Source organism: Rhineura floridana, chromosome 1, assembly GCF_030035675.1.
Source record: "Rhineura floridana isolate rRhiFlo1 chromosome 1, rRhiFlo1.hap2, whole genome shotgun sequence".
In the NCBI taxonomy this organism is placed as follows: Eukaryota; Metazoa; Chordata; class Lepidosauria; order Squamata; family Rhineuridae; genus Rhineura; species Rhineura floridana.
The window spans coordinates 154,400,686-154,428,013 of record NC_084480.1 but is presented as its reverse complement, the minus strand read 5'-3'; the positions used below and the strand labels follow the sequence as shown (position 1 = coordinate 154,428,013).

General features: G+C 41.0%; 1 protein-coding gene across 5 annotated transcripts in view; it reads right to left on the bottom strand.

Annotated features, from left to right (window-relative positions):
• Nucleotides 1–26,212, bottom strand: part of STYK1 (serine/threonine/tyrosine kinase 1) — a 38,312-nt gene extending 12,100 nt beyond the window's left edge. For 2 of the 5 annotated variants that reach the window (XM_061627519.1, XM_061627155.1), the window contains exons 1-5: nt 26,044–26,212; nt 5,916–6,027; nt 4,854–4,997; nt 2,748–2,999; nt 1,952–2,133 (exon numbers count right to left, since the gene is read on the bottom strand). In XM_061627519.1, coding sequence (XP_061483503.1) covers nt 1,952–2,133; nt 2,748–2,999; nt 4,854–4,997; nt 5,916–5,982 — 645 coding nt within the window. In that variant the 5' untranslated portion in view covers nt 5,983–6,027; nt 26,044–26,212. Of the gene's footprint in view, nt 1–1,951; nt 2,134–2,747; nt 3,000–4,853; nt 4,998–5,915; nt 6,028–10,755; nt 10,821–22,976; nt 23,054–23,710; nt 23,896–26,043 lie in introns of those variants that run through there. The other 3 variants (XM_061627425.1, XM_061627251.1, XM_061627339.1) reach the window with 3 other exon arrangements.
• Between the last annotated feature and the right edge of the window lie 1,116 nt (nt 26,213–27,328).

Below are 27,328 nucleotides of genomic sequence, written 5' to 3'. Positions count from 1 at the left end.
ATTTAAGGAAGGAAAGCAAAATAAAAGAATTTTTGCACTGTCAACAAGCATTTCTTGTTTCGTTGGGAGCATGGCCCTCCCATTCTCAGACCTTGGAAAGAGACGTGAGCAATGACATGGAGTATTTGAAGACCACACCAGAGAGTGGTCTGCGATGCCTGGAGTGATCACCCTCATTTTCCCACAACAAGGGCAGTTTGAAAACTGAGGATGAAAAAATCCCATTTTGAGTCGAGACCGCAAGTTTTAAGATGTTGTTTCTTAACATTAGTTTGACTGTTGTCCCAAAGAATTCCTTTTCCAATTATTTTAAAGTTGGTATGCAATTTTCACTCACAATTTTTACTGCACTAAGTTGGAGGGCAGGGGGCTGAAGCCAAGCATATTGCCAGGCTCTCTGCTACCACGTCTATGTGACTGACTGGTGATTCCTGGATGGATGAGTTTGGTTGTCACAGACCACCAAAGCTATAGCAAGGGGTGGGGATCCAATATGCTGGGCAACACAGAGGAGCACAGCAGTGGTGGTTGCAAAGGTGGTGTCTCCCATCCCTTCCCTGACAGACGTGGCTGGAGGGAGTGAGGCACGCAGAGGGAGAAGGTCTCCAGCTTTGGTCTGAGGTGAGGCTTAAAGCCCAGTACTCTCACTAATCCCTCCCTCTATTGTTGTATTCATTTCTCCTCTTTCAGGGAGCTTTGAAGGAAAGCCACGCTTTCTCTAACCAAGGTAGAAAGTGTTGGGATTGGTGGTTGAAAGAATAAAGAAACTTAAGGTTTATTGCTACTGGGAAATAAAGCAGCCATACATGTAGCCATTATAGAGTCATGAGGCTAGCACTCTCACACATAATCTATCTAACAAGACAAAGGAGGTAAAGCCTGAACAAGCAACACATCATTTCAACAAGTGGTATACTAAAGAAGGAATCAGTGAGGGAAGGACAGGTTGCCTTTTTTCTCTCCCCCCCCCCTCGGGTTCAGGTTATTTGTTACAAGCATTTCTGTAATATAAGGTTTTATTTACACATACAGTGAGGCTAAGCACAAGATAGAAAGTTCACAGCACAAACTCTCCAACAGATCCCGTTCTCCCATTAAGGCTGTGAACACACTAGTTGCCCACAGCAAAGCATTTCCATTGGCCACACCTGGAGGGGGAAAGGGTTGATCTGCCAATCAGTTGCAAACTCTTTTTGAAGCTGAATTAAAAAAAAATACCTCCCACCAGGTTTCACAGTAAAAAGGGGTGAGGTTTCAGTAGCGTCATGTGTCCATATTTTCAGAAGAGAGAGGTGGAGATGTACTGGAACCAGCAGAACAGTGAGTACGTTTCTACCCTACGTTTCCTCAATTCTCACCAGCAAATCAGATCTGTGTCTGTTTCTCTCTATTTCTCTCAGATCTAGGACTGTCAGTCTATTGTTCTCTTTCACATACACGGGCACCTTGGTAACATCACCTCCAGGGAGAAGAAAGGCATGTCCCCTTCCAGAAGAATCTGTGACCATTAGCTCCTATGACAACAGTTCACCTATACTTGGCCATCTCCTTAGTTATTCAAAAGGCCACTCAGCAACAGGAAATCTGCCAGGCTAGCTCATCCGACCAGTTTGATCTCTTTGATAGTCTTTTTCTGTAGATCCATTCTTACAGCTATAAAATAATAGGATTGGAGGGAACACCGAGTAACTTAGTCCAACATGTTACATTATATTAGAGATCAGTTTAATCATTATATTATATTCATTACATTATATTAGACAGAGCTTGGAAAAGTTACTTTTTTGAACTACAACTCCCATCAGCCCAATCCAGTAGCCATGCTGGCTGGGGCTGATGGGAGTTGTAGTTCAAAAAAAGTAACTTTTCCATGCTCTGATATTAGATCATTACATTACAATATACTAGAGGTCAATCTGATCCAGCCAGGCACTGTCTTTCTTAAGCTTACCTTGCGGCAGGTCCAAAGGAAGTTCAGAAGGTTTCCATTGGAAGCATCCTCCAAAATCATGTAAAGGGGCATCTGGTGTATACAACAACCTAATAACTTAATAATGTTTTCATGAGCACCAAGAAACTGATAAAACTTAATTCTTTCCATAAAATCTTTCATCTCATGGGAGCTGGCAGAGTCTGAAAGAGAAATTGAAAACAAATGAGAAAAGCGGTATGACTCTCTTAAGGATTCTCATTGGAACAGGAAGGAAGGATGGCTTACTCTGGTTCAGGGCAGCCCCAGAACCACCTGCTGTTCTGCCAGAATGGAGTTGTTTTAGGAGGTGGTAATGTCTAAAATCTCTGCGGTATTTTGAGCAGAGCAGGGCTGGTATCTTTAGCCCCATCTTCTTACTTTTAAATTCATACCACCCTAGGTAGGTCTCTCACGTAAAGAGTGGAAACCACTTTCATGTTAGAAGTGAAGATAAAACTCTTTAGAGACTCTAGTACTTCTCTCTGAGCCTAGCTGGAAAAGAAAAAACCTTGTATCAGTAAGACAAAAGGCCTTAGCTGGTTAGCCAAGTATATTAAGCTCACCAGAGAGTTTTGCAATGCAATTTCAGATGTAGGACTGAACAGAAAGTGTGGATCTTACACTGTCAGAACTCTAATGCCATCTCTTTGTATAGAGTGGACAGGTCTTGCCAGTTCAGCACAAAACTTCCACAAGAAAAAAAGGCCAGAAGATAAATTAATACTTAAATTTTCCAGGTCTGTATAAGCATAAAGATGGATGGCACTCATATTACCTTTCAAGGCTTTCAAGATGACTGGCTGAGTTTTCCCAGGGCTGCTAGTCCCCAGTTCTGCTCTGTAGATTCTCCCAAAGCTGCCATTTCTTATAAACTTCAAGGACTCAGGGGATATTTTCTCTCTTGGTATCTCCAGCGCCTTCAAGGTTAAGGTTGCAGTTCTTAGTAAGCAATTCACAGTTGTCTCACTTAGTTGGATGGTGGTATGTTCTGATATGCTGACCTTCTTTTCTTGGTTTTTCTTCGTTTCTGATAGCAAAAATGAAAAATTGTGATGGAAACACTGACAATGACTCTTTGCTTACATTTTAGTACCAGCCGTGTATGCTAACCCTCTGCACTGGGACAAGACATATCTTAAAACAGGAGCCGAAAAAGTATACATCCTTGTATCACAAACTGCCAATATAAAACACAAGCTGTTTATCAATGGAAAAAATGTTGTTTAAACATGTGGTTTCTGCCCATCGGACAAAATCATGCATGGCATGCAGTGATGGAACTACCACACATACCTAACTGGTGATTTTCAGAAGCATCTCTGGATTAACATTGTGGTGGAAGACAGCTGTGGAAGCTGTGCAGAGTGAGCATTGCAACATGTGCCTTCTACAGGTCTCTAGGTGACAAGGTGGCATGGGGGAGTCAGATCTTAGGGTGTGACCTGACATTTCAAGATTTTAGCCACCTTCTGAAAGTTTTCAGGGCAAGATGTAAAATCTCAAGATGAAGACAGAGAACCAAGATATAGGTCATTTTCTCCTTGGATTCAGAGTTTTTGCTATTAGCTTGACCCCATGCTCACCAGGTTCCACCACTGAGGCACTAGGCACCACATTCTATGTCCTGCCCCCACAAGAAAGGAAATGGATTTAAATCAATAACCAAGAGAAGACCAACTTAAACCTCCAATTTATATAAAGCTTTCCATGCTGAAATCCATACAGTTCTTGAACAATAAGGTATATTAACTGGTTGCTATAACAATTAAACATGTTGGTTTGCAGCTAAATACAGTCTTTATACAACCTGAGAACATAATCCAAATTCTTTGTCCAAGCAGTCTATACAGTGTATGTGTTTAGCTCTGCTGAGTTATGTCTGCTTAGAGACAAGAGACAGAATTTTGTTGGATGCAATCTGTATACATGCAAAATACTAAGCAAAGAGGCTAAGGATGTAGTGCTATGCAGACATATTTTGAAATAAGCCCCATTGAACAAAAAGGGACGACTTTTGAGTAAACATGTACAGGATTTAAGTAAGCATGCACATTTTTCTAGAACCCAGCCAGTTGGAGTATAAAATGTGAGTATAACAAAATATTTTTTTTAAAAAAAATTGAATCTGTGGATGGTCCTGGTGAGATGCCCGGATTCTTGTGCCTGTGATGACTTGCTAGTCCTTAAGTCAACTAGGAAGCCCACAATAATAAAGTACGTGACTTACTCAGTTTTAGGAGATTACAAATCCCTTAAATATTAAATTCAGATTTCCTTTTAAAGCAGGTTATTTTTTATTTTTATTTTTAAATAAAGGTTTCTAAAATGGAATATTTGCAACAGTAAGCAAAATCAGATAAAAATATTAAAATCTGATTTTTAAAAAAGATGTGAAAGTCATCATTTTTAATCCACCTTTCCCAGACTCAATTGGACTCCATCCCATCTGATTGGTCTTGACTCCCTAATCTACGAGGAACCACCACTATAATATCGTAAGATCTCTGCTAGATCAGACCTGAAAGCATATCTAGTCCAGCATTCCATGTCACACAATGGCCAACCCTCTGGGAAGTCCACAATCAGGTCCTAAGGACAGCAGCCTTCTCCCGCTATTGTTTCCCAGCAACTGTTATTCAGAGCAGAGCTTGGAAAAGTTACTTTTTTGAACTACAACTTCCATCAGCCCCAGCCAGCATGTGCTGGCTGGGGCTGATGGGAGTTGTAGTTCAAAAAAGTAACTTTTCCAAGCTCTGATTCAGAGGAATGCTACATTTGATTCTGAGGTAGCATATAGCCATTATGACTATTTCCCCCCTCCCCCCGCAAGTTTCTTACCCTGAGCATCAGGGGATCTGGCAACTTCACCAGCTGTCCTTACCTTCTTCTTTGGAGTCTGGAGAAATCTGCTGCTTTGTCCTCAAGCTCCGGAAATGGAGCCAAAGGATGACGCTTAAGACAATGACAAATACACCTATCAAGAGGACTGGTACGATGATTACTTCAGCCTGATTCTCTCGTACAACTGTCAATTGAAATAGCAAATGATTTAAAAAGTTATAATAGCTAGGGCTCATCTGGATCATCACAAGTAGTTCTTCAAATGGGTCTCTCTATCTGCAACAACAGCATTTCTAGCAAGGACACTGATAGGCCAAATGATCTATCAAATCTAGATTAGTCTGGGTTCTCAGATTATAGTATTATAATGTGTGAACACCCTGACCTTGGACATGTAACAGCCCCACCCCAAACCCTCACTTGCTGTGAAGACCTATCCCTGTAGATAATTTCAAGCTCAACAGTTTATAATCTTTTAAAAATTGATGAATGAAAGGACATCATTAAATGTATTCCATATCCCCATTTTGTGGGAGCCTTCAAGGACCCCAGTCCACCAGTTCTGCAGCAGAATTATTTTTGGGTTTACTGAAACTCTAAAGATTTCACATAAGATACAGAATTAGTGGGATACTGTAGTACTACCGCTCTTGTCTGGAAGGTTTCCATAGCCATGTGTACCATCTTGGGTGCACATGAAAAGGACCAGAGAGAGGGACCACTCCTCTTGCTACTCTTCCCATGCTAACTTCTCCTCCTTGATTGTAGCTATTGGTCTGCCAAGGGCATTGATTAGGAAGAATTTAAAAACCAAACAACAGGAATGCAGTTAAACATGTTATTTGGTTCTGCATATTGGGCTTAGCTTAGAACAGCTGGGGGAGGAAATAACACAGACTAGTACATAAGAACATTAGTACATAAGGAGAGCCCGGATGGATCATATATCTGGTAAGGTCAGTTTGATTAAGGAAGGCTCATAGAACTGTCTCTCTAAGCCAGAAAATATTTTCTATAAAATGCTAATTAACTTAGCTCAGCATCTGAGAGCTTCCCAGATGTACAGTGCACCAAGACAGAAAAAGTAGGTCTCCATTCTTACCACACAGTTTGTCATTGTTCTGGCAGTCTAGTAGCATGCGCGATAACCTCCTTATCTTTCCTGCCATGTTCAGTCAAATTGCGGCCTGCCCGTCATTAATCATTGTAATCCACTGTACAGATGTGAAGAACATTAGGAAGGTTAAAGCAATAATAATAATAATAATAATAATAATAATAATAAAACAAGAATTTGCATATATGTTACCAATGTAACGGTTTTTAGTCTACAGTTAAATAGATGAACTGCAAGCAGCGGAGGTAGGGAAATACAATACATTGGTATGTACAAGCAGAGAGTATTATCAATTTGGAAATAAAAATTCAAGCTTATTAGCAATAGCACTGAACTAGAAATTGAGTAGCACAACTCAGCTATTCAGGTCACAAAAATGCAAATAAATATGAGACAGGCGCCATCTCTGTTATCTTTTCGGCACCTACTGAAGACCTTCCTCTTTCAACAAGCCTTTTCAGTTGAGACCTTATCCCAGTCAGCGCCTGTGTTGGATTGCTTTTTAATATGTTTCTAAACCTTTAAAAAAAACAATAGGTTTTTAACCTTTTTTCTTAAGGTGTCTTCAAAGCTTTTTAAAAAAATGTTTTTAAAGATGGTTTTAATGTATTTTAAAGTCTGTTTTTATGATTTTTGAAGTGTTTTTAGTGCTTTTGTTTGCCAGCCTGGGCTCCTGCTGGGAGGAAGGACAGGATATAAATCAAATAATAAATAAATAAATAAAATGGAAAGAAATAGTTTTATGAAAATCTATATGCCACTAATAAGCCAAATTCTCAAGACATATGAGTACAGAAGCCATCTAAATATATTGTTATTGCTACACCTGTTACTTGCCTTATACAGAGCAGTATCTAGGAGACTGACAATCAAGTTTAAAAACATAAAAAATTATAAAAAATACTCAACCCATACTAGAAAATGAAATATAAATTTCAAAAGAAGAAAGGCCCTGGGGATTGATGGCTTGAAGAGTTAATTTTGCAAGTTGTTCAGAGAAACAGCAACAACATATTTGAAACAGTTCTTCAACTCTCTTTTGGAGGGACTCATGGAGACAAGCTCAGCTGGTGGCCCATTTCAAAGCCAGAGAAGGACCACAGTGCTAAGAACTCATAAGATCCTGCTGCAGTTCTTAATCAGGATACTGAAATATTAGGAGCCATCACAGCCAGTAGACTAAAAATTTTAATAACCAATTATATAGAAACAAAACTGAATTTATGCCTGACAGGAAATTAGCAAATTCAATTAGACACATTCTGAAGACAGAGCATTATAGCACAGCCTGCAATAAGCCAGTTGCTATACTCTCTTCAAACGCCTTCAACGTGTTGGATGGTTTTGAATGGCCCTTTTAATGAAGACCATAATTTTTTTGAAATTTGGCAAATCAGATCAAATGCTCTTGACTAATCCCCTTTTAACCTTCAGAGATAAAAAAACAAGGATGCCCTTTATCCCATTTTATTCACAATAGAATCATTGGTGGACAGAATCTGTAACAATGAAAGAATACATGGTGTCAAAATTAATGGGAAGTCCCACACCATAAATCTCTATGCAGATGACATTTTGCTAATGCTCTTGAATCTGGAAGCTTTTAAAAATTCTATTGGAGTATGAAAATGTAGCAGGATTGGCAATCAAAATGAGAATTATTTTGTTTAAATATAGATAGAGCAACTTTTTTGTACATCTGCAAATTTTGGATTTATTTTATAGGATTTGTATACCTCTTATTCATCAAAGTCTCTTACATAAAAACATACATGTTTTATGGAAAAAGGGCTCTGATTTATACAATTCATTGCAAGTAAACAGCATGGCTGGACACCCCCTTCAACCCATATCTCTCTTTGGAGAGACATATTGGAATAGGGTTGCCAGATCAGAAGCATCCAAAACCCTGAGATTTCAGGATCGGGCCCTACTGATGTCATGGGGCAGGTGATAGTGATGTTACAGGGTCGGGCTGTAGTGATGTCATAGGGGCAGGCTGTACTGATGTCACAGGGGCAGGCTGTAGTGATGTCATTAAGCATGATACATTAAGCATCAACCACAGTTGCTTGGAGCACACATTTCAAACAAAAACATTTCTCTAATTGGAAATTAAGATAGAAATCTTAGCTAAAAGATGGAGCCTGGGTAGGGAACATTTAATCTAGCCTACTGGCTTCTGGCAAGAAGGCTTTAAGTGCCCTCAGGCCAGGACACTCACTAGAAGGCCCCTGTAGGAAGAAAGGAGCCTAGTGTTGTGGCGATGTTAGATGGGAGAACTCAGGAGTAAAGATGGATGCCCCAGAAGGCTGCAATTCTAAACACACTTACTAAGCCCCACAGAACTCATCAGGACTTACTTCTGAGTAGATATGGTTTGGATTGTGCTGTTGGTAAAGCCTGACTAGGGATCCTCTGCAAAGATATCCATATCTAAGCAGGGTTGGCAACCCCCTGTACCTTTTAACATGGCTGCTCCAAATTTCTTTACAGATTTGACCCTTCACTTCAGAAAGAGGTTTGAGAAATGAGGAAGGAGATTCCCTAACCTTTTCTGTCTACCCTGTTGGCTGCTCTAAACTCACTTTGACCACCAACCCAATTCCAGTGAATAATAATTGACAGAGAGAAAACAGACATGGTTTGGTCACAAGCAGCAGCTTAGGAACAATAACAATTGCAGCCACGCTGCCCAGTATGTGAATTCTCTTTTACCACTATTGGGCAGGAAACAAACCATCAAGCAACGAACAAGGTGCATCATCAGTGGGTTTAAGAGGGTTGAGCTGAGTGCATGGAACCACTGTTGTTGCTTCTATGGATGTAAGGGAGTGAGGTCACAGGTAAATGAAATGCAAACAGAAAAAGAAAAACAAAAGACAGCGATGATTTCCTAAATGCAATACCATACCAACCACAAAGAAATTCCTATGAGTAAGGCAGAACACTCAGCATCCCACAACCAGTCAGGATTCCTAACCAAAAACCAAAACTAAAAATATCTTGACAGCTAGTCAGCCAAGGTCACAGAAATCCCCCTGCAGCATAACCTGATTCAGTGGCGGAAGTTACTGCAGAATGCTGCGGCACGATTGCTGACATGAGTGAGACTCTATCAGCACATAATACCCCTGCTCTGAAAACTGCACTGGTTGCTGATTTGCTACAAGGCCAAGTTCAAGGTGTGCTTTCCATGTTACAAGTGCCGCATAGTACTTGTTCTGCTCTTGTAAGAAATCAGTCCTTTAGTGTGGCAGCACCTAAGCTTTGGAACTCCCTGACTATTGACATTAGGCAGACACTTTCATTGTACTCTTTTCAGCACCTGCTAAAAACATTTTTGTTTAGGCAAGCCTACCCAGGCAGGTAGAAGCTATTGTGTTTTTTATCTGTTTTTAACTCATTGTTGGTTTTATTATTTTGAATGTTTTTAAATACCTGTCTTTAACTGTTATTGCCAAAACTTTTATTGTTTTAATTCCTTCTGTAAACCGCTTTCAGAATTTTTACAATGTTGTAAATAAAATACAGAAATACATTTTGGAGACACTGTGGTCCTATGGTCTCTTTCCACTTTTAGGAACAAAGGAATCTACCTTATACCGACTCAGGCCATTTGATACCATGTAGCTCAGTACTGATCACATGGACTAGCATTGTCTCTTGAGGATTCCAGGCAATAGTCTTTTCCTGGAAATTGAATTTTGAACCTTTGCATGGAAAGCATGTGCCCGGCCACTGAGCTACAGCCTTTTCCTGTATAAAAAAGTATCTTTTAAAATTGTTCTTTTCAATTAACTAATAAATGCACATCATACCTAGGGCAGATCCACACCATTTATTTAAAGCACATTAAACACACATTTGAAGCCCATGAATCCCACCACAGAATCAAGGGAACTGTAGTTTGTTAAGGGTGGTGGGAACAATAACTGTGAGGGGGAAACTACATTTCCCAGGATTCTTTAGGGGAAGTCATGCACTTTAAATGAGAGGTGGATGTGCTTTAAATATATTGTGTGGATCTACTTAATAAACTTTGCCTGCATGTAAATCATTTTAATTATTTTTTAAAAATGAATATGTACTATAAAGTTTACTGGGTGACCATGGGCTACTCACCTCTCAGCCTAACCTGCCCCTCAGGCTGAAAACAACAGAAGGGAACCATGAACACCCCAAGGAAGAAGGGCACACTTATTTATTTATTTATTTATTTATTGTATTTATATAAAGCCCCATAGCTGAAGCTCTCTGGGCGGTTTACAGTACCTAAAAGCACTAACACTTAAAATGTAGAGGAAATAATAATGTACAACTATAGTGTGAAATCAGATATTTATTGGGACATAGTATGAAGAAATATTTATACAAGCATGACTATCAAAGATGTTTATTATTTACATAGCCTGTAAAGATATTTGTAGTGCAATCCTATGGTTGTTTACTCAGAAGCAAGTCCCAATGTATTCAATGGGGCTTACTCAAACAGGGAAGCATGCCCAGAATTGCAGCCTCAAGAGATAAGGAACTTCACTCACCCAGTCCAAAATTTAGAATCGTGCCCCTTTAAGCTGTTTTGCAACTGTTTATACTTGTTTTTATGGTTATTGGATTTTAAAGGGATTTATTTCTTGTTGTGAGCTGCCTTGGTTTCCAGTCACCAGTATCTCACCTCACAGAGTGGTCGGGAAGACTCCATATACACTGAAGATGTAAAAATACATAGACCCCATATAATACATTATTGTCAAAACCAGTTGGTCATTGCAGAACATTTTTTTAAATGAAAGCTGAGAATCTGGAGATTAAGCTCACTCACCTGGAGACCTGGAGAGGACCCCAAGAATCCGAAGTCTCTGGGCAAAAACTGGACACCTGGCAACCCTATATTGGAATAAACTGTACTCTTACCTTGTATTGCTGTATTACAAACTTATGGAATTTATTATTTAACCTGATTACCATACTGAACTGTGTGATGAAACACTTACAAAGATGTAAAAACTTTCTTCTTCAACATGAAGACATGCTTTTTCTTTGTAAAATGTAATGGCATGTTAATGCTCTATTGATTTGTTTCTGTTTTAACTCTTAGTGTTAACCTTTCATATAATATTATGCTTATGTTTATTTGTGTATGGTTTTTTTCTTTCCCCCTTATTTTTATTTCCTTGTTATAAGAATTGTAAAATCCTGAATATAAATATTCTTTAAATAGATCAGGGGTGGCCAAATTTGCTTAACGTAAGAGCCATATACGATAAACTTCAGATGTTTGAGAGCCACAAGACAAGAACAAATATTGCACACACGTTTTTATTGTTACATGCACATTTTGTTACAAAAATTTTATATAAATATTAAGAAATATATGTACGTAATAATGTTTATTCATGTATGTAGTTTTTAAACTGTTAATTTGTATTAGTTTCAATAATCACAAAGTACACATGTCTATACCAAATGTTTTCAAAATCCTGAATGATTATTGTTTTAACTATATTGAGCATATTTAATACAGTAATGAACTACAGAAACATCTAAGAAAAATATGCAAATAAAAGGGGTAAAAACAGATATTTTAATGATATTTATTTGTCTTAGTAAATATCTGGTCAAAACAAGGAGGAAAATATGTAAACCAATAAAATTAGAGATATTTCAATCAGATACCACCTTATAAAATTACACATATATGTCAAAGAGCCGCATGTGGCTCGCGAGCTGTGGTTTGGCCACCCCTGAAATAGATGTTAAAGACAAGTTGACCCAAAATGTTCAAAATATAAATAAAAAAGTTTTCAAAATATACATTTTGTGCATGTTTGGGTAGCCTTGCCTAAACAACAAAGTGTTTAGCAGGGGCCAAAAACAAAATAGTGAAGGTGCCTGCCTAATATTAGCAGTTCCCCCAAGTCCGCTGATAGCTCCCTCTTGTGGATGGAGGGTGGCATTTTGGCTACATAAGCAACAGCGCTATTAGAATGTAGGATGTTCAGACATTCTCTTTCTTTGATGTAAATTACTTTCTTTGTACTGTTATGATTGGAATAAAAATGATTATTGGGTCTTTAATTGTCTGTAGGAATTATATATTAGATGCCATTTCATAGGTTCATAATAATGTGTCAATCACCATTTCAGCTTGTGCCATCCTCCCTCCCTCTTGAAAACATGACATACTGATTTAAAAACAACATCACTCCATGTGGGTGCAGTGGTAAGAAATAACTAAGAAAATGCTACCTGCTATATGCAAGGGAGAGGCTGCATTGATTTGTAGCTCTTTATTTCCCAAGGATCTTCTCTTACACAGATTAAAACCTAACGCACATCAATTATTGCATGCTATTCATGAGCTGTAATGGTTGTGTCTAGTTCTCTTGAAGCATGCAATACAATTGGATTTTGACCTACTTTGAAGAGTTTGAAAACTACTATGTTACTAGGAAGATTCTCTAGCTGTCTCAATATGCAAATTGGACATAAAGCACTTGTATATGGATCAAATGTCATATTATAATATAAAATAAACTTCTTGCCAATGATTGACATAAACTGCAGCTGACTTGAGGGCAGTGAAAACCAGGTGTCTGATAGGAACCTACGAATCTGAAGTTGGAATCCTGAGTCTACAATGTAATTATGGCTAGCAGGGGAAGGGTTAAATTGCTGTCAAATTTGTAATACTGGCTATACCACAGATTTTAAAATTTTATGCACAATATTATGTCTGGGGTTATGCCCTGGATTTTTTAAGTACCTAGCAATTTCCCTGATAATAGGGGTTTTGTCCTGAAATGTTGGATTATATTTAATTTCAGATGCATTTTATTACTCCAGTATTTCACTGATAAAAATAAAGACACTTGAATATATATGCAATACTCCTATCTCACTCCAGCTATCATTATGTGGGCTTGTTTGACACATTGCTTAAGAATTTTCTCCACTTTGCAGGGCTCTGTCCTGCATAGGCCTCTGAAGCCAGTTTGTGAAACTAACCTGACCATATTTTTTTTTTAAAAAAAGAAATTGTTATGTTTAATAACGTTTAATCTCACAATAGAACTGCTTGTGCTTACATGAGTAAAAACATTCATAGACAACCCACTTTGTAAGGAGTGGCTCCAATGCAAGCAAATAGCTGAACAAAGTCAAATAAGAGGTCAATAAAGTATCGTTCTAAAGCTTTGGAACTAACCCTATAAGCAAGCAAGCTATATCAATCCACCCTTTACAAACAAACCTGCACTCCCGATGCGAACAGTTACATTATGGGGGGGAGGGGAAGAGAGAGAAAGAGAGAGGTAATTGTGTCCTTGAACAAACACATGTAGCCTGCACACACATACAGACATGATGCACAAACCTGGGCTGGCCCCATCATGAAGCAGGGTGAAACACGGAGCCAGGGTCAGTGGGTGGGACAGATAGGCAGGAATTGTTATCTGAATGGTACAACAATAATTTTAAAGTGTTGGCCCTAGCAAGGAGAGGGGCTCTGCTTTAGTCAGGCAAATATCTGGCTTAAGGCAGTGTTTCTCAACCGGTGGTGTGCCTCCAGATGTTGTTGGACCACAACTCCCATCAGCCTCAGACAGCATTGCCAATGGTCAGGAAAGATGGGAATTGTGGTCCAACAACATCTGGAGGCACACCACCGGTTGAGAAACACTGCCTTAAGCCAAGGAGGATTCACTAATAGGTAAAAAACCATTGCAGTTTAAGAACATACCTGTAGCCAACAGATATTTCTATCAAACTTTAAAAAGCAGGGAAATTAGGTAGCTATAGTGAAAGCACCAGGGGAACAGGAGACCTGACCTCCTCTCTGGGATATTGTACTGCACTACAAATGTGTCAAAATGCAATCACAATTTGGGTTGGTCGTTCATAGTGCAATCTACTTCCTGTGTAGCTTGGAAGAACTGTACCATGTTCCTCTGAGCAGGAGGGAAGGAGAGGAGAAGAGGAAAGGGGAGGGGAGCAGGTTTGATTATTTGCATGCTTATTGAGTTCAATGGGATTTACTCCCGTGCAATCATGCTTAGGATAGGTGAAACTAACAATGGGGGAGGAGGAGAAAGGGGAGGGGGGAGGGCTAGGGGGGGAGGAGGAGAGGGAGGAAGGGAGAGGGGGAGGGGAGAAGGAAGGGAGGAGGAGATGGAGAAGAGGGGGAGGGGAAGGAGATAGGAGGGAGGAGGAGGGGAGGGCAGTTTGATCATTTGCATGCTTTTTGAGTTCAGTGGGATGTACTCCTGTGCAATCATGCTTAGGATAGGTGAAAATGACCTGGGGGAGGGGATTGTGTGGGTGGGCACTGGGCAGAGGGGAAGCCCCTTTCATTTCCAAAAGGAAAACATTGTGAACAGTATCGTTGTTTGGGGTTTTCCCCATCTTTTTATTTTACAGCAGACAGATGTAGTCTCACACACAAATTTAAACCAAAGCTGTCCCTGGCCACATCCACACCAGACATTTATTCCACTTTAAACAGTGCTTAGAGTTATTAGGAGATGCCCTATTTCCCTCACAGTGGTACAGTTCCAGAATTCTCTGGGAAAGGGGACTGGCTGTTAAACCACTCTGGCCACTGGGGCTCTGTCAGGATAATAGGAATCTCTTAACACCTTTCAGCACCTTCACAAACCACACTTCTCAGGATTCTTTGGTGGAAGCCATGACTGTTTAAAGAGGAATAAATGTCTGACATGAGCGTGGTTCCCTGATTAGCCAAGCCAAACAGCTGTCAGTCTGGCTTTTAGAACACTGACAGCTGGTTCTTACTGAGCATGCCTGCCCTATCATAGACTCCAATGTTAATTTTCTTAAATTAATTAAAAATCAGCCACATTGGGTTTTTTTTTTTACTTTTAAACTGCAGAAGATGAAGGTCAGAGTATGAGGCATGGTCAGTCATAAGATTACAGGTACTCTGTGAACATGGCTGATTTTTAATTAATTTCAACAAATTATGAGACCACTGACAGAAAAAGTTTCAAGGGGGGGGTCTGGATTGTTTTACTCATGTTTCAGACTTTAAAGTCTGGATTCTCTCTGAGTGTATCACCATGAAAAAAATGTAGAGGGTTGTTAAGCAAGCGTTTCTGAGTTCAGGACTATAAGTTTTGTAAGATTTTGTTTTGAAATGAGCTTATGGGAAGCAACAGAATGGCATGGGAGTATTTTCAATTTAACATGGTGGAAGGTGAAAAATGCATGCTGGCTATAGTATACAGCCACTCTTGTGGCTGTATAATTTACCAGTGATAGAACATGAGAGGAATGGTCCTGTTTCCAACAGTGGCCACCCAGCTGCTTCTGAGAACAGAAGCCCATATGCAACAATGCACAAAAGCAATAGCCTTCCTCTTCTGTCTGTCTCCTTCCCAGCAACTGGTATTCAGAGGAATTCCATCTCTGAATAGCATTGTTATTGCATATTGACAAACCCGCCTATCATAAATCTATCTAATCTCATTTATCTAAAACCATCTAGGCCAAGAACCATCACCACATCCTGTGACAGTGAACCCCACAAATGATTTGCAGAAGTCTAAAGTTTTTGGCTGACCTTGTTGGCCACATCAAAAATTACAGCCAACTTGAGCAGCCCTCTGCACTTGTCAAGTCCCTTCTGCCTTTCCCAATGGAGAGGTCAGGTGGTGGTGAGTGTGTGCTGTCAGGAGCCATTGCCTGAAGGTGCTGCAAGTACTTTCAGTCAGTAGCATCCAACTTTCTCTCTGCTCTCCCCTTTCCAGGCTGGCAAGGAGTGGATATGATTTGTCCCTGCTGCCAGCAGCAATCAGCACCCTCCTCCCTGCTCTGCAGTAGGAAAGGTCAGTCTGTGCACATGTTGCCGGCATGGTCCTGTGCTCCTTTGGCCTTGCAGCTGCCAAACAACCCAAAGCCTTCTTCCCAACTCTGGAGCTGGGGTAGGTATCAGGGATCACTTCCCATATCTGTAGCTTCAAAGATGGGAAGAAGCAGGCTGTTTGTCAAGCTCACAAGAGGAAGACTCCACAGTTGTCAAAAGAACATGTGTTGCATCCAGCCTAATTATGTGCTGTGTGAAGTGCTCTTCTTTATCTATTTTGTTATCTACTATTTATTTATTATTTGATTTATATCCCGCCCTTCCTCCCAGCAGGAGCCCAGGGTGGCAAACAAAAGCACTAAAAACTTTAAAACATCATAAAAACAAACTTTAAAACACATTAAAACAAAACATCTTTTAAAAGGTTTCTTTAAAAAAGCTTTCAAAACATCTTCTAAGATTAAAAACATTTTTTAAAAGAAGGTTTAAGAACCTATTACAAAGAACTTCCAACGCAGACGCAGACTGGGATAGGTCTCAACTTAAAAGGCTTATTGAAAGAGAAAAGTCTTCAGTAGAAGCCGAAAAGATAACAGAGATGGTGCCTGCCTAATATTTAAGGGGAGGGAATTCCAAAAGGTAGGTGCTGCCACACTAAAGGTCCATTTCCTATGCTGTGCAGAACAGACCTCCTGATAAAATGGTATCTGCAGGAGGCCCTAACCTGCAGAGCACAGTGATCGACTGGGTATATAAGGGATAAGACGGTCTTTCAGGTATCCTGGTCCCAAGCTGTTAGGGCTTTGTATACCAAAACTAGAACCTTGAACTTGGCCTGGTAGCAAATGGGCAGACAGTGCAATTCTTTCAGTGGCGGGGTGACATGCTGCGATACCCTGCCCCAGTGGGCAGTCTCGCCGCCACATTTTGCACAGGCTGCAACATCTGGACCAACCTCAAGGACAGCCCCACATAGAGTGCATTACAGTAATCCAGCCTGGAGGTTACCAGTGTGTGGACAACAGTGGTCAGGCTATCCCGGTCCAGAAACAGCCACAGTTTTCTTACCAGCTGAAGCTGGTAAAAGGCACTCCTAGCCACTGAGGTCACCTGGACCTCTAGCAACAAAGATGGATCCAGGAGCACCCCAAGACCACGTACATGCTCTTTCAGAGGGAGTATGACCCCATCCAAAGCAGGCAACTGAACAATTATCTTGGGAACCACCAACCCACAGCGTCTCCGTCTTGCTAGGATTCAGACTCAGTTTATTGCCCCTCATCCAGCCCACCACCGAGTCCAGGCAGCGGTCCAGGGCTTGCATGGCCTCTCCTGATTCAGATGTTACGGAGAAATACAGCTGGGTATCGTCAGCATACTGCTGACACCTCATCCCAAATCTCCTGATGACCGCTCCCAAGGGCTTCATATAGATGTTAAATCTATATATATTAAATCTACATGGGGGACAAGATGGTACCCTGCGGCACCCCACAGCACAACTGCCAGGGGGCTGAAAGACAATCACCCAATGCTATTCTGTGAGAATGACTTTGGAGATAGGATCAGAACTACTGTAAAACAGAGCCTCCAATACCCATCTCACCAAGTTGGCCCAAAAAGATACCATGGTCAATGGTATCAAAAGGCACTGAGAGATCAAGTAAGAATAATAGGGTCGTACTCTCCCTGTCCTCCCGATAAAGGTCATCCATCAGGGCAACCAAGGCTGATTCAGTTCCATAACCAGGCCTGAATCCAGACTGGGATGGGTCACAATAATCTGTTTCATCCAAGAGTACTTGCAATTGCTGCACCACAACCCTCTCAATACCTTCTCTAAGAAGGGAGTATTTGTGACCGATCGGACCAATGCGTCCAGGGTGGGCTTTTTCAGGAGCGGTCGGATCGCCGCCTCATTCAAGGCAACAGAAACCACTCCCTCCTGCAATGATGTGTTGACCACACCATGGATCCACTTGGTCAAACCCCCTTGGCAAGTTTTAATAAGCCAAGAAGGGCAAGGGTTGAGAGGACACGTTGCTGACTGCATCAAGGCAAGTACCTTATCTAGGTCATCAGGCCACATCGACTGAAACTGTTCCCAAGAAGTTGCAGCAGACGTTGCACTGGACACCTCATTGGGGACTACAGTAGATGTGGATGGGGCATCAAGACTGTTATGGAGGTGAGCAACTTTACCCTCAAAGTGCCTTCCAAACAATTCACAGTGAGCCTCCGAAGGGTCTAAAACTCCATTTCCTGGAGTTGATGTCAACAGAGCCCTGACAATACGGAAAAGTTCCACTGCACACCATCATACTACCTAATTTCAGTAGGTCATCCTAGGTTGCAGTATTAGGAGAGAGAAAAATATTTTTATCAACTCTCTCCATATCATGCATAATTTTATAAAGTTTCATCATTTACCATCAGTAGGATGAGGGCAGGTCTATTCCATAGTCAAGTACCATGTATGCTGATGGTGCTGAATGACCAACAAATAATGGGGCGGAGTATTGAACTTCAAAAATATGATGACTGGAATGAGCTTGTTGTGCCCATTTTATCTTCCAGGTCCTAAGCCCCTCTCCTGACCTCATAGATTTCCCCCTTATTTCAGTTTTGTGGGTTTGCATAACCCATATATTCAGTGGATAAACTCTACTCACGTCTATTTTGTGAAACAATACTATAGAAATAACTTCAGCAGTATTCTTACATGCATTTTTAAAAAGTCTTTCCTGAAATTATTGCACTCAAAATGGGTTCACAAGAAGAACAACATCAAGTTGTCATACAAATATTAAAGTAATCTTTTGTTAAATGGAGAGATTCTAGGATGACTGAAACCACCCAGTGACTTCGTATAATGCCTAGGACGGACCCAGTTGCACTAGAATAACCCAAGATAAGCAGACACAAGGCATGCTTCTGCAAGGAGCAGAAAAATCAGATAAAAACACATTGAGCAATAAGAAACATCACTGCAAAGGCTGTAGATAGGGTAACCTGCATTTCTAGCATGACCTTAAACTCTCTGTGCACTGCAGACAAGCATAACAGCCAAGTGTGAGTTGCATGGTGGCACAAGCAGAGTTAGCTATCTCCATGCTACATTGTTCCTAATATCAGAGGAACCATCTGTATCTCTAATAAATATTTGTGCAATCAAACTGCATCTCCAGACGCTGTACATTTATGATGATTTTACATGTCCAGTTTAAATGCAGATAAGATACAAAAACATTATTTAATAATTAACAGGGCCGGTGCCAGGCATGACTGGGCCCTTGGGCACCAGCCTGCCCCAGGTCCATGGCGCCCACCCACACGTACCTCTTCTGCTGTGGTAAATGCTGGCCATGCTGTGTGCAGATGCCTGCCATCAACCAAGATGGTGGCCATGACTATTTAAAGTGGAATAATAGTGGAATAAATGTATGGTGTGAATGTGGCTATTATCCTGAAGCTTTCCATTCCAAAATGAAACAAATGAAAAACGATGTAGTTAAACAGAAATAATAAAGACATTTGCCATGTGCCTAAATTACTAGGCATAAAATAAACAAGCCTTTCTTACAATCTAATCTGTAATTCTTGCATGGTAAACTAACCATGAGATGAGATGAGAACTAACAAACTGAGACTCAATCCTGACAAGACTGAGATGCTGTTGGTGGATGGTTTCTCTGATCGGATGGTGGATATATACCCTGTCCTGGATGGGGTTACACTCCCCCTAAAGGAACAGGTGCGTAGTCTGGGAGTCATCTTAGACTCTTCCCTCACACTTGAGGCTCATGTAGCCTCGGTGGCCCGGAATGCGTTCTACCAACTTCGGTTGGTAGCCCAGCTACGTCCCTATCTGAGTAAAGAGGACCTCACATCAGTGGTACACGCTATGGTAACCTCGCGTCTGGACTACTGCAATGCGCTTTACGTAGGGTTACCTTTGAAGACGATTCGGAAGCTACAGCTAGTGCAAAATACGGCGGCCAGACTGCTAACAAGAACTAAGCGGTCTGAGCATATAACACCTGTGCTAGCCCGTTTGCACTGGCTTCCAATATGCTTCCGGGCCAGATTCAAAGTGTTGGTACTTACCTATAAAGCCTTATACGGCGCGGGACCACGATATCTGTCGGAACGCCTCTCCCGCTATGAACCGGCCCGTACACTACGGTCTACTACGAAGGCCCTCCTCCGGGTTCCGACTCATAGGGAAGCCCGGAGAGTGGTGACAAGATCTAGGGCCTTCTCAGTGGTGGCCCCCGAACTATGGAATGGTCTTTCCGAGGAGGTGCGCCTGGCGCCGACACTATCATCTTTTCTGCGCCAGGTTAAAACCTTTCTCTTCTCTGAGGCATTTTAATTCCTGTTAATTTTAAATTATTATAATTTGATTTTAGACTGTACAGTTTTTTGTACAGTTTTGTATTGTGATATACTGTATTGTGTTATTTTTATTGTATTTTTAATGTTCACCGCCCAGAGAGCTGTTGCTAGTGGGGCGGTATATAAGCTTAATTAAATAAAAAAAATAAAAATAAATAAACATTTGCATATATGTGTCTCCATATGGTAAAAGAAATTTGTTTATTGACGATCAAGAAGAATCTGTGATTGTAGCTCTCTTTCATGCATTTATACAAACATTAGCTTTTGGGACCTGACTGCAAGGGCTATTAAATAGGGTGCTGTTTTACTGATTGGTAACTTGTGGTTTTTTTAATTGCTATGTTTTAATTGGTGTTAATTTTATAGATAGTTTAATTACATTATAATTAACTTCTGTATGTTTTATATGTTTTTAACGGTATTTGTTTTAATTTTTGTAAACCATCTTGAGTCCCAGTTCTGGGATAAAGGTGGGATGTAAATGAATAAAATCGTCATCATCATCATCATCATCTTTAAAAAAGGAAATGTATGAACTTATCCATAAAGTGAACACAGCAATGAGCAGTGGTTAAACTAAATATGACAATAAATTGACTTCTAAGGGGGCAGGATTAATTAGAAAATTCTGTGGTAGGATAGGCAGTCATTAAAAGACCTGTGGCCAATCCAGTTTACTAATTAATTACTAATTAAAAGCTGCCGTTATCTGTAAGGTGATCGGTTATATCTGCTAAACTTAAGTATCAACATCTATGATACAATAGAACATGGTGCTACAAATGAAAGCAATTCAGGGCTGATTTAGTGGTGACGTTTTCTAAAAAGCCCTTACCCATGTAGGAATCCCACTTGGCAGCAAGACGTCTTAAAAGCTCTTATCTAATCTATGTTCTGGCCCAGCTGTATGCTACACTTACAAAGGTAGTGGCAACAACACTTTCTCACACTTGGCCCATATTTTTATCTAGATGCTATATAAGCATTCTTGGTGAACCAATGTCTCCTCGGCGTAAACAGAACACTGATGGAAAGAACAAGGCTGTGTTGGTTTATTGGCTGATATAGATGTGCTTGAATGTTTTTGCTTTTTTAATATGAAGACTTGGATCAACCCTGGAGGACACTGACTACACCGTTAGGAAACCAAACTATGCGGACAAGAAATTTTCCATTCTGAACGTTGTAATGCTTCTTATCTGGACAGGGTCGGCACCATACAGCAGTGGACCCTTGGGTACCAGACTAAAGGGGCCCTTAAAGGTGGCAGCCCTACCATGCTGGTATAAATCAAGTTGCACTGCCAGCCTATGCCAGCGGTGGTGGGATGTTGCCTGAATGGGTGGCTCCTGCTCTGCCATCTGTGCCAGCATTGGGGTGCAGGGCACACGCTCTGTGACTCAATGCTAGCACGGATCATGGAGTGGGAGCAACATCTGTCCAGTCCAGCAGCAGGGGCCTCTCTCAGCGCCAGGGCCTTTACCCAGTGCCCAACCTGGCACCGGGCCTGTGTCTGGATGTGCATATAAATTGTAGATTAGATGTAACATAGCTTCAAGAACAGCCCTTTATTTTTGCCCTCACAACAGAGCAAAGGGTGGAAGCACTTCCTTCTCACCTATATATACTGCTTTAAAAAGTTTCCTACACTAGGCTGCAACACCAGGACACAATCACATACTTTTCTGTAGATTTCTTCTCAGTGATTAAGAGCCACAATTACTCCTCTGCCTCCTAAGTCCACTGAGAAGAAAGCTAACTGGTGAAACACTAGGAAGAATTTCCTAGATATCTGAGCACTTTAGCAATGGAAGAAGTTGCCTAATAAAGTTTCTTTGAGGGTTTCGTGTAAAACCTGTTCACCACCCCTCTCTATTTACCCCCTCTGAGGCTATTTCATTTGCAATCTGTCCTTAACTAGCTCTTCTTTGGCTGTGTACGCACAACCTTTGAAATGTACGCGGATTTTTTTTTCACAGCAGGCTTTTGTACACAGTAGTTTGCAACTGCACACACCTTTGTGCAACAATATCATCTAAAACAGCAGCTGCTAGCTGTATCGTCTGCACACACACAATTGCCCAGCCTTTTTTCAAATTTATTTTTTGCAGCCTTTCAAAGGAGAGGGGCTGGAAACTGGTGTGTTGGTATCCAGGGATAAATATTAGTATACAGAGGCTGCTAAGCCATTGTACTGCTTCCTATTTTGCCTCTTTAATGCATAGGAAAGTTAAACATGGTGAGGGGTTTGTGGCACAGCCCTGCAATGTCAATAGATATGGCCCAATAAGAAGTGACCTGGGAAAGGGTTCTCTGTGTGCGTACACATGTATGTAGCAAGCACTTGAGAAGTGCATTCTCGGCAAAAATTGATTATAACCGTTCCAGCAGAATGCACTTTAGATTGACACACAGTGTGGGGCAGGGAGGACATGAGGGTGGTGTCATGTGTACAGCACCCCAAAGGTGCTTGCATCAAGCACTGAATACATATTGTCATGCAGTGGGTACATGCCCTTTGTCTCCCTTTCCCTAATATGAGTACACTAACACTTGTAAATAATAGAATACAGTACTGAGAAAACAGAAATCACACAGCAAAACTTGGAAGACAATACAAAGCAAGTCACAAACCCTCCGCTTTTTGAAAACTGAAAACCATTCTTGGTTACGTTTCAGTAGCCTAGTAATTACTCCTCTCTTCCTGTCACTGCAGAACTTCCTTGTGTCTCTAACAAGCTGCCTCATAGCTTATCCTAGACTATGATTATTGGGTCATTTTCCCTGTGATTAGTTTTCTTCTGGTGATAGATACATACCATTCCTGACCCATTTCTCTTCCTTACTCATTCAGTTCTTTTCAGCTGTATCCTCCGGCGGAATCATGTGATTTTATTTATATGCATTGGTTAAACCAGTATTTCTGGTTTCTGCCAATACAAGCAAACGTTAAAAGGTCTGTTGCTACAACAGAGCAGCCAAGTTTATTCCGAGGAAGTTAGAACTTGCTTAATTACAAACAACAAGACTGGCAAAACACGGGATAATATCAGTGAAGAGAAGAGAGCTTGATCTCAAGAGGATTCCCGGGATAGGACTGTATGCTTCAAAGTCCCCACTCCATGTTTCCCTTGGAGTGTTAATGCAGGGGAGGCATTTGCAAACAAGAATTAGAAGGCAGTAGAGATACTTAGCCCTGCTGATTCTTAAAAAAAAGTCCTGGTCCACCCTCCTGCCCACCCCGGATGGGCCTGGAGAGAGTAAGCATGTTCCATCCACCCTCAGTAATGTCACATCCTGATTTAGAATCATAGTAAAAAGTAATCGATGCTCAACACAAATCCATAATCCTAATCCACAATCTACTTTCAACAGGCCCCAATTTTTTTTCTTTTGAATTTGTTCTCTTTAGCATTTTCTGTAGGTAAACTCAACGACAGCAACAAGTCTCATTGGAGAAGCATATGACTAGAGGCAGCCCGAGCTTCCTTCTGAGCAGTATTCCCTCCCAATGCTCTTAAAGCATCTCTGCTGTAAATTCCTCAGTCCTTACCTATTATAAATCCTATGCTTCTTATATTTGGAATCCTGAGGGCCCACACACAACGTTATCAGTCAGTACATCCCTTCTTGATGTATTGCACAGAGCAAAATCCCAGAACGAAGAGCCTGTCTCGGTCCTGACTTAAAGATTGTTACACCAAGGCTAGAAGTCATTTCCTCAGCCACTTTGATGAGCATTTCATACCCCTATGAACAGGTTATGCAGGTGTGTAACAACATATTTGTTCAGCTACGTAGTTAAGAGCAGGCAGTGACTGTTTTATAGCCGGAAATGATACTCTCTGCTGTAGCAGTGTCTTTCCCAGTGAATAACAATGTGAGAAATTTCTCAGCCAGAAATGCAAAAAATAGGTCTCGTCTGCACATCACTTAACCATAGTTAGACTAACCATGGTTTAAAGGTGAATGGGCAGTGTGCTGCCTGATTCATGCTGCTAAAATCACAGGCGCTTCACTCTTCCCCCATTCTGGCACTACCGTGCAGTCAGATGCTAAGCCATGGCTTGGTTTATCATTATGTCCAAACCAGGACTCATGGTTTGGTTCTGCCAAACAAACTACAAGTGGCAAACCAAAATTAAACCTTGGTTGTAGCTCATGGTTTGTTTTGAGAGAAATAAACCACAAGTTCAAGTTCAGACATAACCCTATGCCAAATCATGACAGCTCCTGGCATCACAGCAGCAAGAGGAGTGGGGGGCGTATAAAACAACTGTTGTTAATTCAGTGCCTGTTAAGCTTGCATATGGCAGTCATGTTACAGCGGATGCACAGGAGAACAGCCGTGATGAACCAAAATGGAAGACACTCTCGTTCTGTCTCTGTCGTTTTTGAGTGTAAGCCACTTGGATTTCTGCTATAGCGTCATTTTCTGCTGCCAGCAAGAACTGCTCTTAAGGAGTTGCTGTACACAACTGTGTGAAGACATAACAAAAGCGAAAGCATAACCTATCTTTTCAGAAAAGAACTGGGTGAAAAGTGCCTGCATGGACAATCACTGATGCAGGGGTCTCAGTAACTCCTCCCTGTCCCTCTCCCAGATGGAGTATGGTAATTAATCGTCTACATATTATCATGTATTATGGATATTATTATGTATTGCGGATGTCCACACACATTCACTGAAATTTATTGGATAATTTCTACCTGCTGATACATTGCTGACTAATATAAAAGGTGTATTCAAATTTGGGGTTAGTTAGATTTTCTTGGGGGTGGGTGGGAGAATTTACCTTTTGGATTACTTTTTCTTGCTTGCCTCTATCTGCCTTGCTGCCTGCTTCCATGTGCTTTTGCCCAAGCTTCAGGCCTACCCACTTTCTTTAATCTAATATACTAGGAAACATAGAGCTCACTCACATAAGTAGTGAGCTTGGATGGAATTAGGGAGCAAATATAATCATTTAATAAATATAATCATTCATCATGTTTGCATGGTCAATGCAATCATAATTATAATAACGACGTCAATGTTATCAGCCCATATTGTGATCATTTTATTACTTCATTTCATTAGCAATCATTAGTCTGCTTAAATATGTATTTTAAGTTTTTTTAAAATTGATTTATATCTCAACATTTTCTATAATATCATTAAGCTTATACAAATATATCACATCGCTTAGTGATATTTCCTAAGTTACTTGGCGTTGTTGTAGTTTCAAATATTATATTTTTGATCAATTTATTCTCTCATAAAACCATTAAGCTTTGTGTATCAATAAACAAGTGTATTAGTTTCAGATGGCTTTGAGTTTGTGGTTTTTCCCTTGGTCATGCTTTACTCGCTATTCCGCTGGGTTTGCTACTGAACAAATTGAAGCAGGATTGAAAGGATCTGATGAGGCCTGATGCAAGCCAGAATTTGGCATGATGAACCCTGATCCACTGGTTTACACCTGTGATTTTAGCAGCGTGCATCAGCATGTTGTGCTCTCACTTTTAAACCATAGTTTAGTTTAATTATGCTTTAAAGTGATGTGCAAACCAGACCATAGTAGCATGGTCATATTTACAATTTTAAAAAACCAAACCAAAGAAGGCAGATCGAAAACAAAGAAAATTCCATCTGTAAAAATAAACTTTGCTGGTACACCTTATACCAGCCTTTCCCAACTAGTGGGCCACCAGATGTTGTTGGACCACAACTCCCATCAGCCTCAGCCAGCATTGCCAATGGTGAGGAAATATGGGAATTGTGGTCCAACAACATCTGGTGGCCCACTAGTTGAGAAACGCTGCCTTATACACAACATCCACTGTTGTGCTTTAGTCAGTTGGACAGTGCAGAGAGGTGGCATCTAAGGGCGTAATCCAACTCACCTTTCCACTGGGCTGGGGGGAGGTGGATGCCATGGAACCCTGGCTGTGCTGGCAGGCTCCCAGCACTAGTGTGCTCTGCCAGGCTCTGTCAGCAGCAGCTCTTCGTTGTAGCTGAGCCACGGCACCAGTTCTGCTAGGGACAGCCAGCTCGGTGGATGGAGGTGGTTGCCAGGCCCGGCCTCCAAGAGGTCTTCTGTATCTTTAAAAGTTGTGGAGGAGGAAGGAAGAATTCCACCTTGTGGTTTTTCTCATTACAATGTTGCAAGAACACCTGCACTTGGCTGACTTTCTCTTCTCCTAAAGATACAGGATCAGTTTCAGGCCATGAACCTGGCAACCCTAGATTTATTCATTTGTTATTGCATTATATCTCACCTTTCCTCCAAAGAGCTCACAGCGACATACCTGCATCTCCTCCTCCCCATTTCATCCTCACAACAACCCTGTGGGGCAGGTTAGGCTAGGCTAAGAGACTGTGTCTGGCCCAAAGTCACCTAGTGAATTTCATGGCTGAGTGGGGATTTAACCCTTGGTCTCCCAGGTCCTAGTCCAACACACTAAACGCCTTACTACACTGGCTCATAGATCTCAAGCTTTGCAAGTGGTTGCTTTTCAGATTTAACATTTTAGAAATTAGAACCAAAGCATTTCATCAAATATGCATAGGATTGCACACTGAATCTTAATATACCTTTGCAAGAGATTGCCTGTCCAGGTTTTTATGTTCATATTTGTGATGTTTACATTTATTATTTTTGAGTTAAAATTATTTAAAATTTAAATATATATATCTTAGTGAAGATGACATATCACTGACTTCAGTGTTGCCCCAAAACTACATGAGATGAAACCAAGAGACTGTGAGGGTGCATGCAGGATGTAATGAATTTCACACTTACCTGGGAGAAAGTCCCATTGAACCCAATGGAGCTGACTTATGAGTAGACATGCATTGGATTGCAGCCGAAGTTAATAATCTGATAAGAAAGGTAGGTTCCCAACATTCTCATTAGTAGATCCCATGGCAAGACTATGCATTGCAGAAAGAGGATGGCTGGATTCTGAACAGCTCCCAATTAGCAACAGGCAAAGTAACAGGCCACAGTGTGGCACTGGAACAAAGCTGAAAGGGACAAAATATCTTTTTCACTCCTGACACTGGAGTCACCAGGGGCAGATCCCCAGCAGGAATTCCTGCAATTTACAGCCTTTTTCTCCACCTGTCAAGGACAGGCATTTCACTAGTAACATCATATTGGGGAGGGGGATTAATTCCTGAGATAGT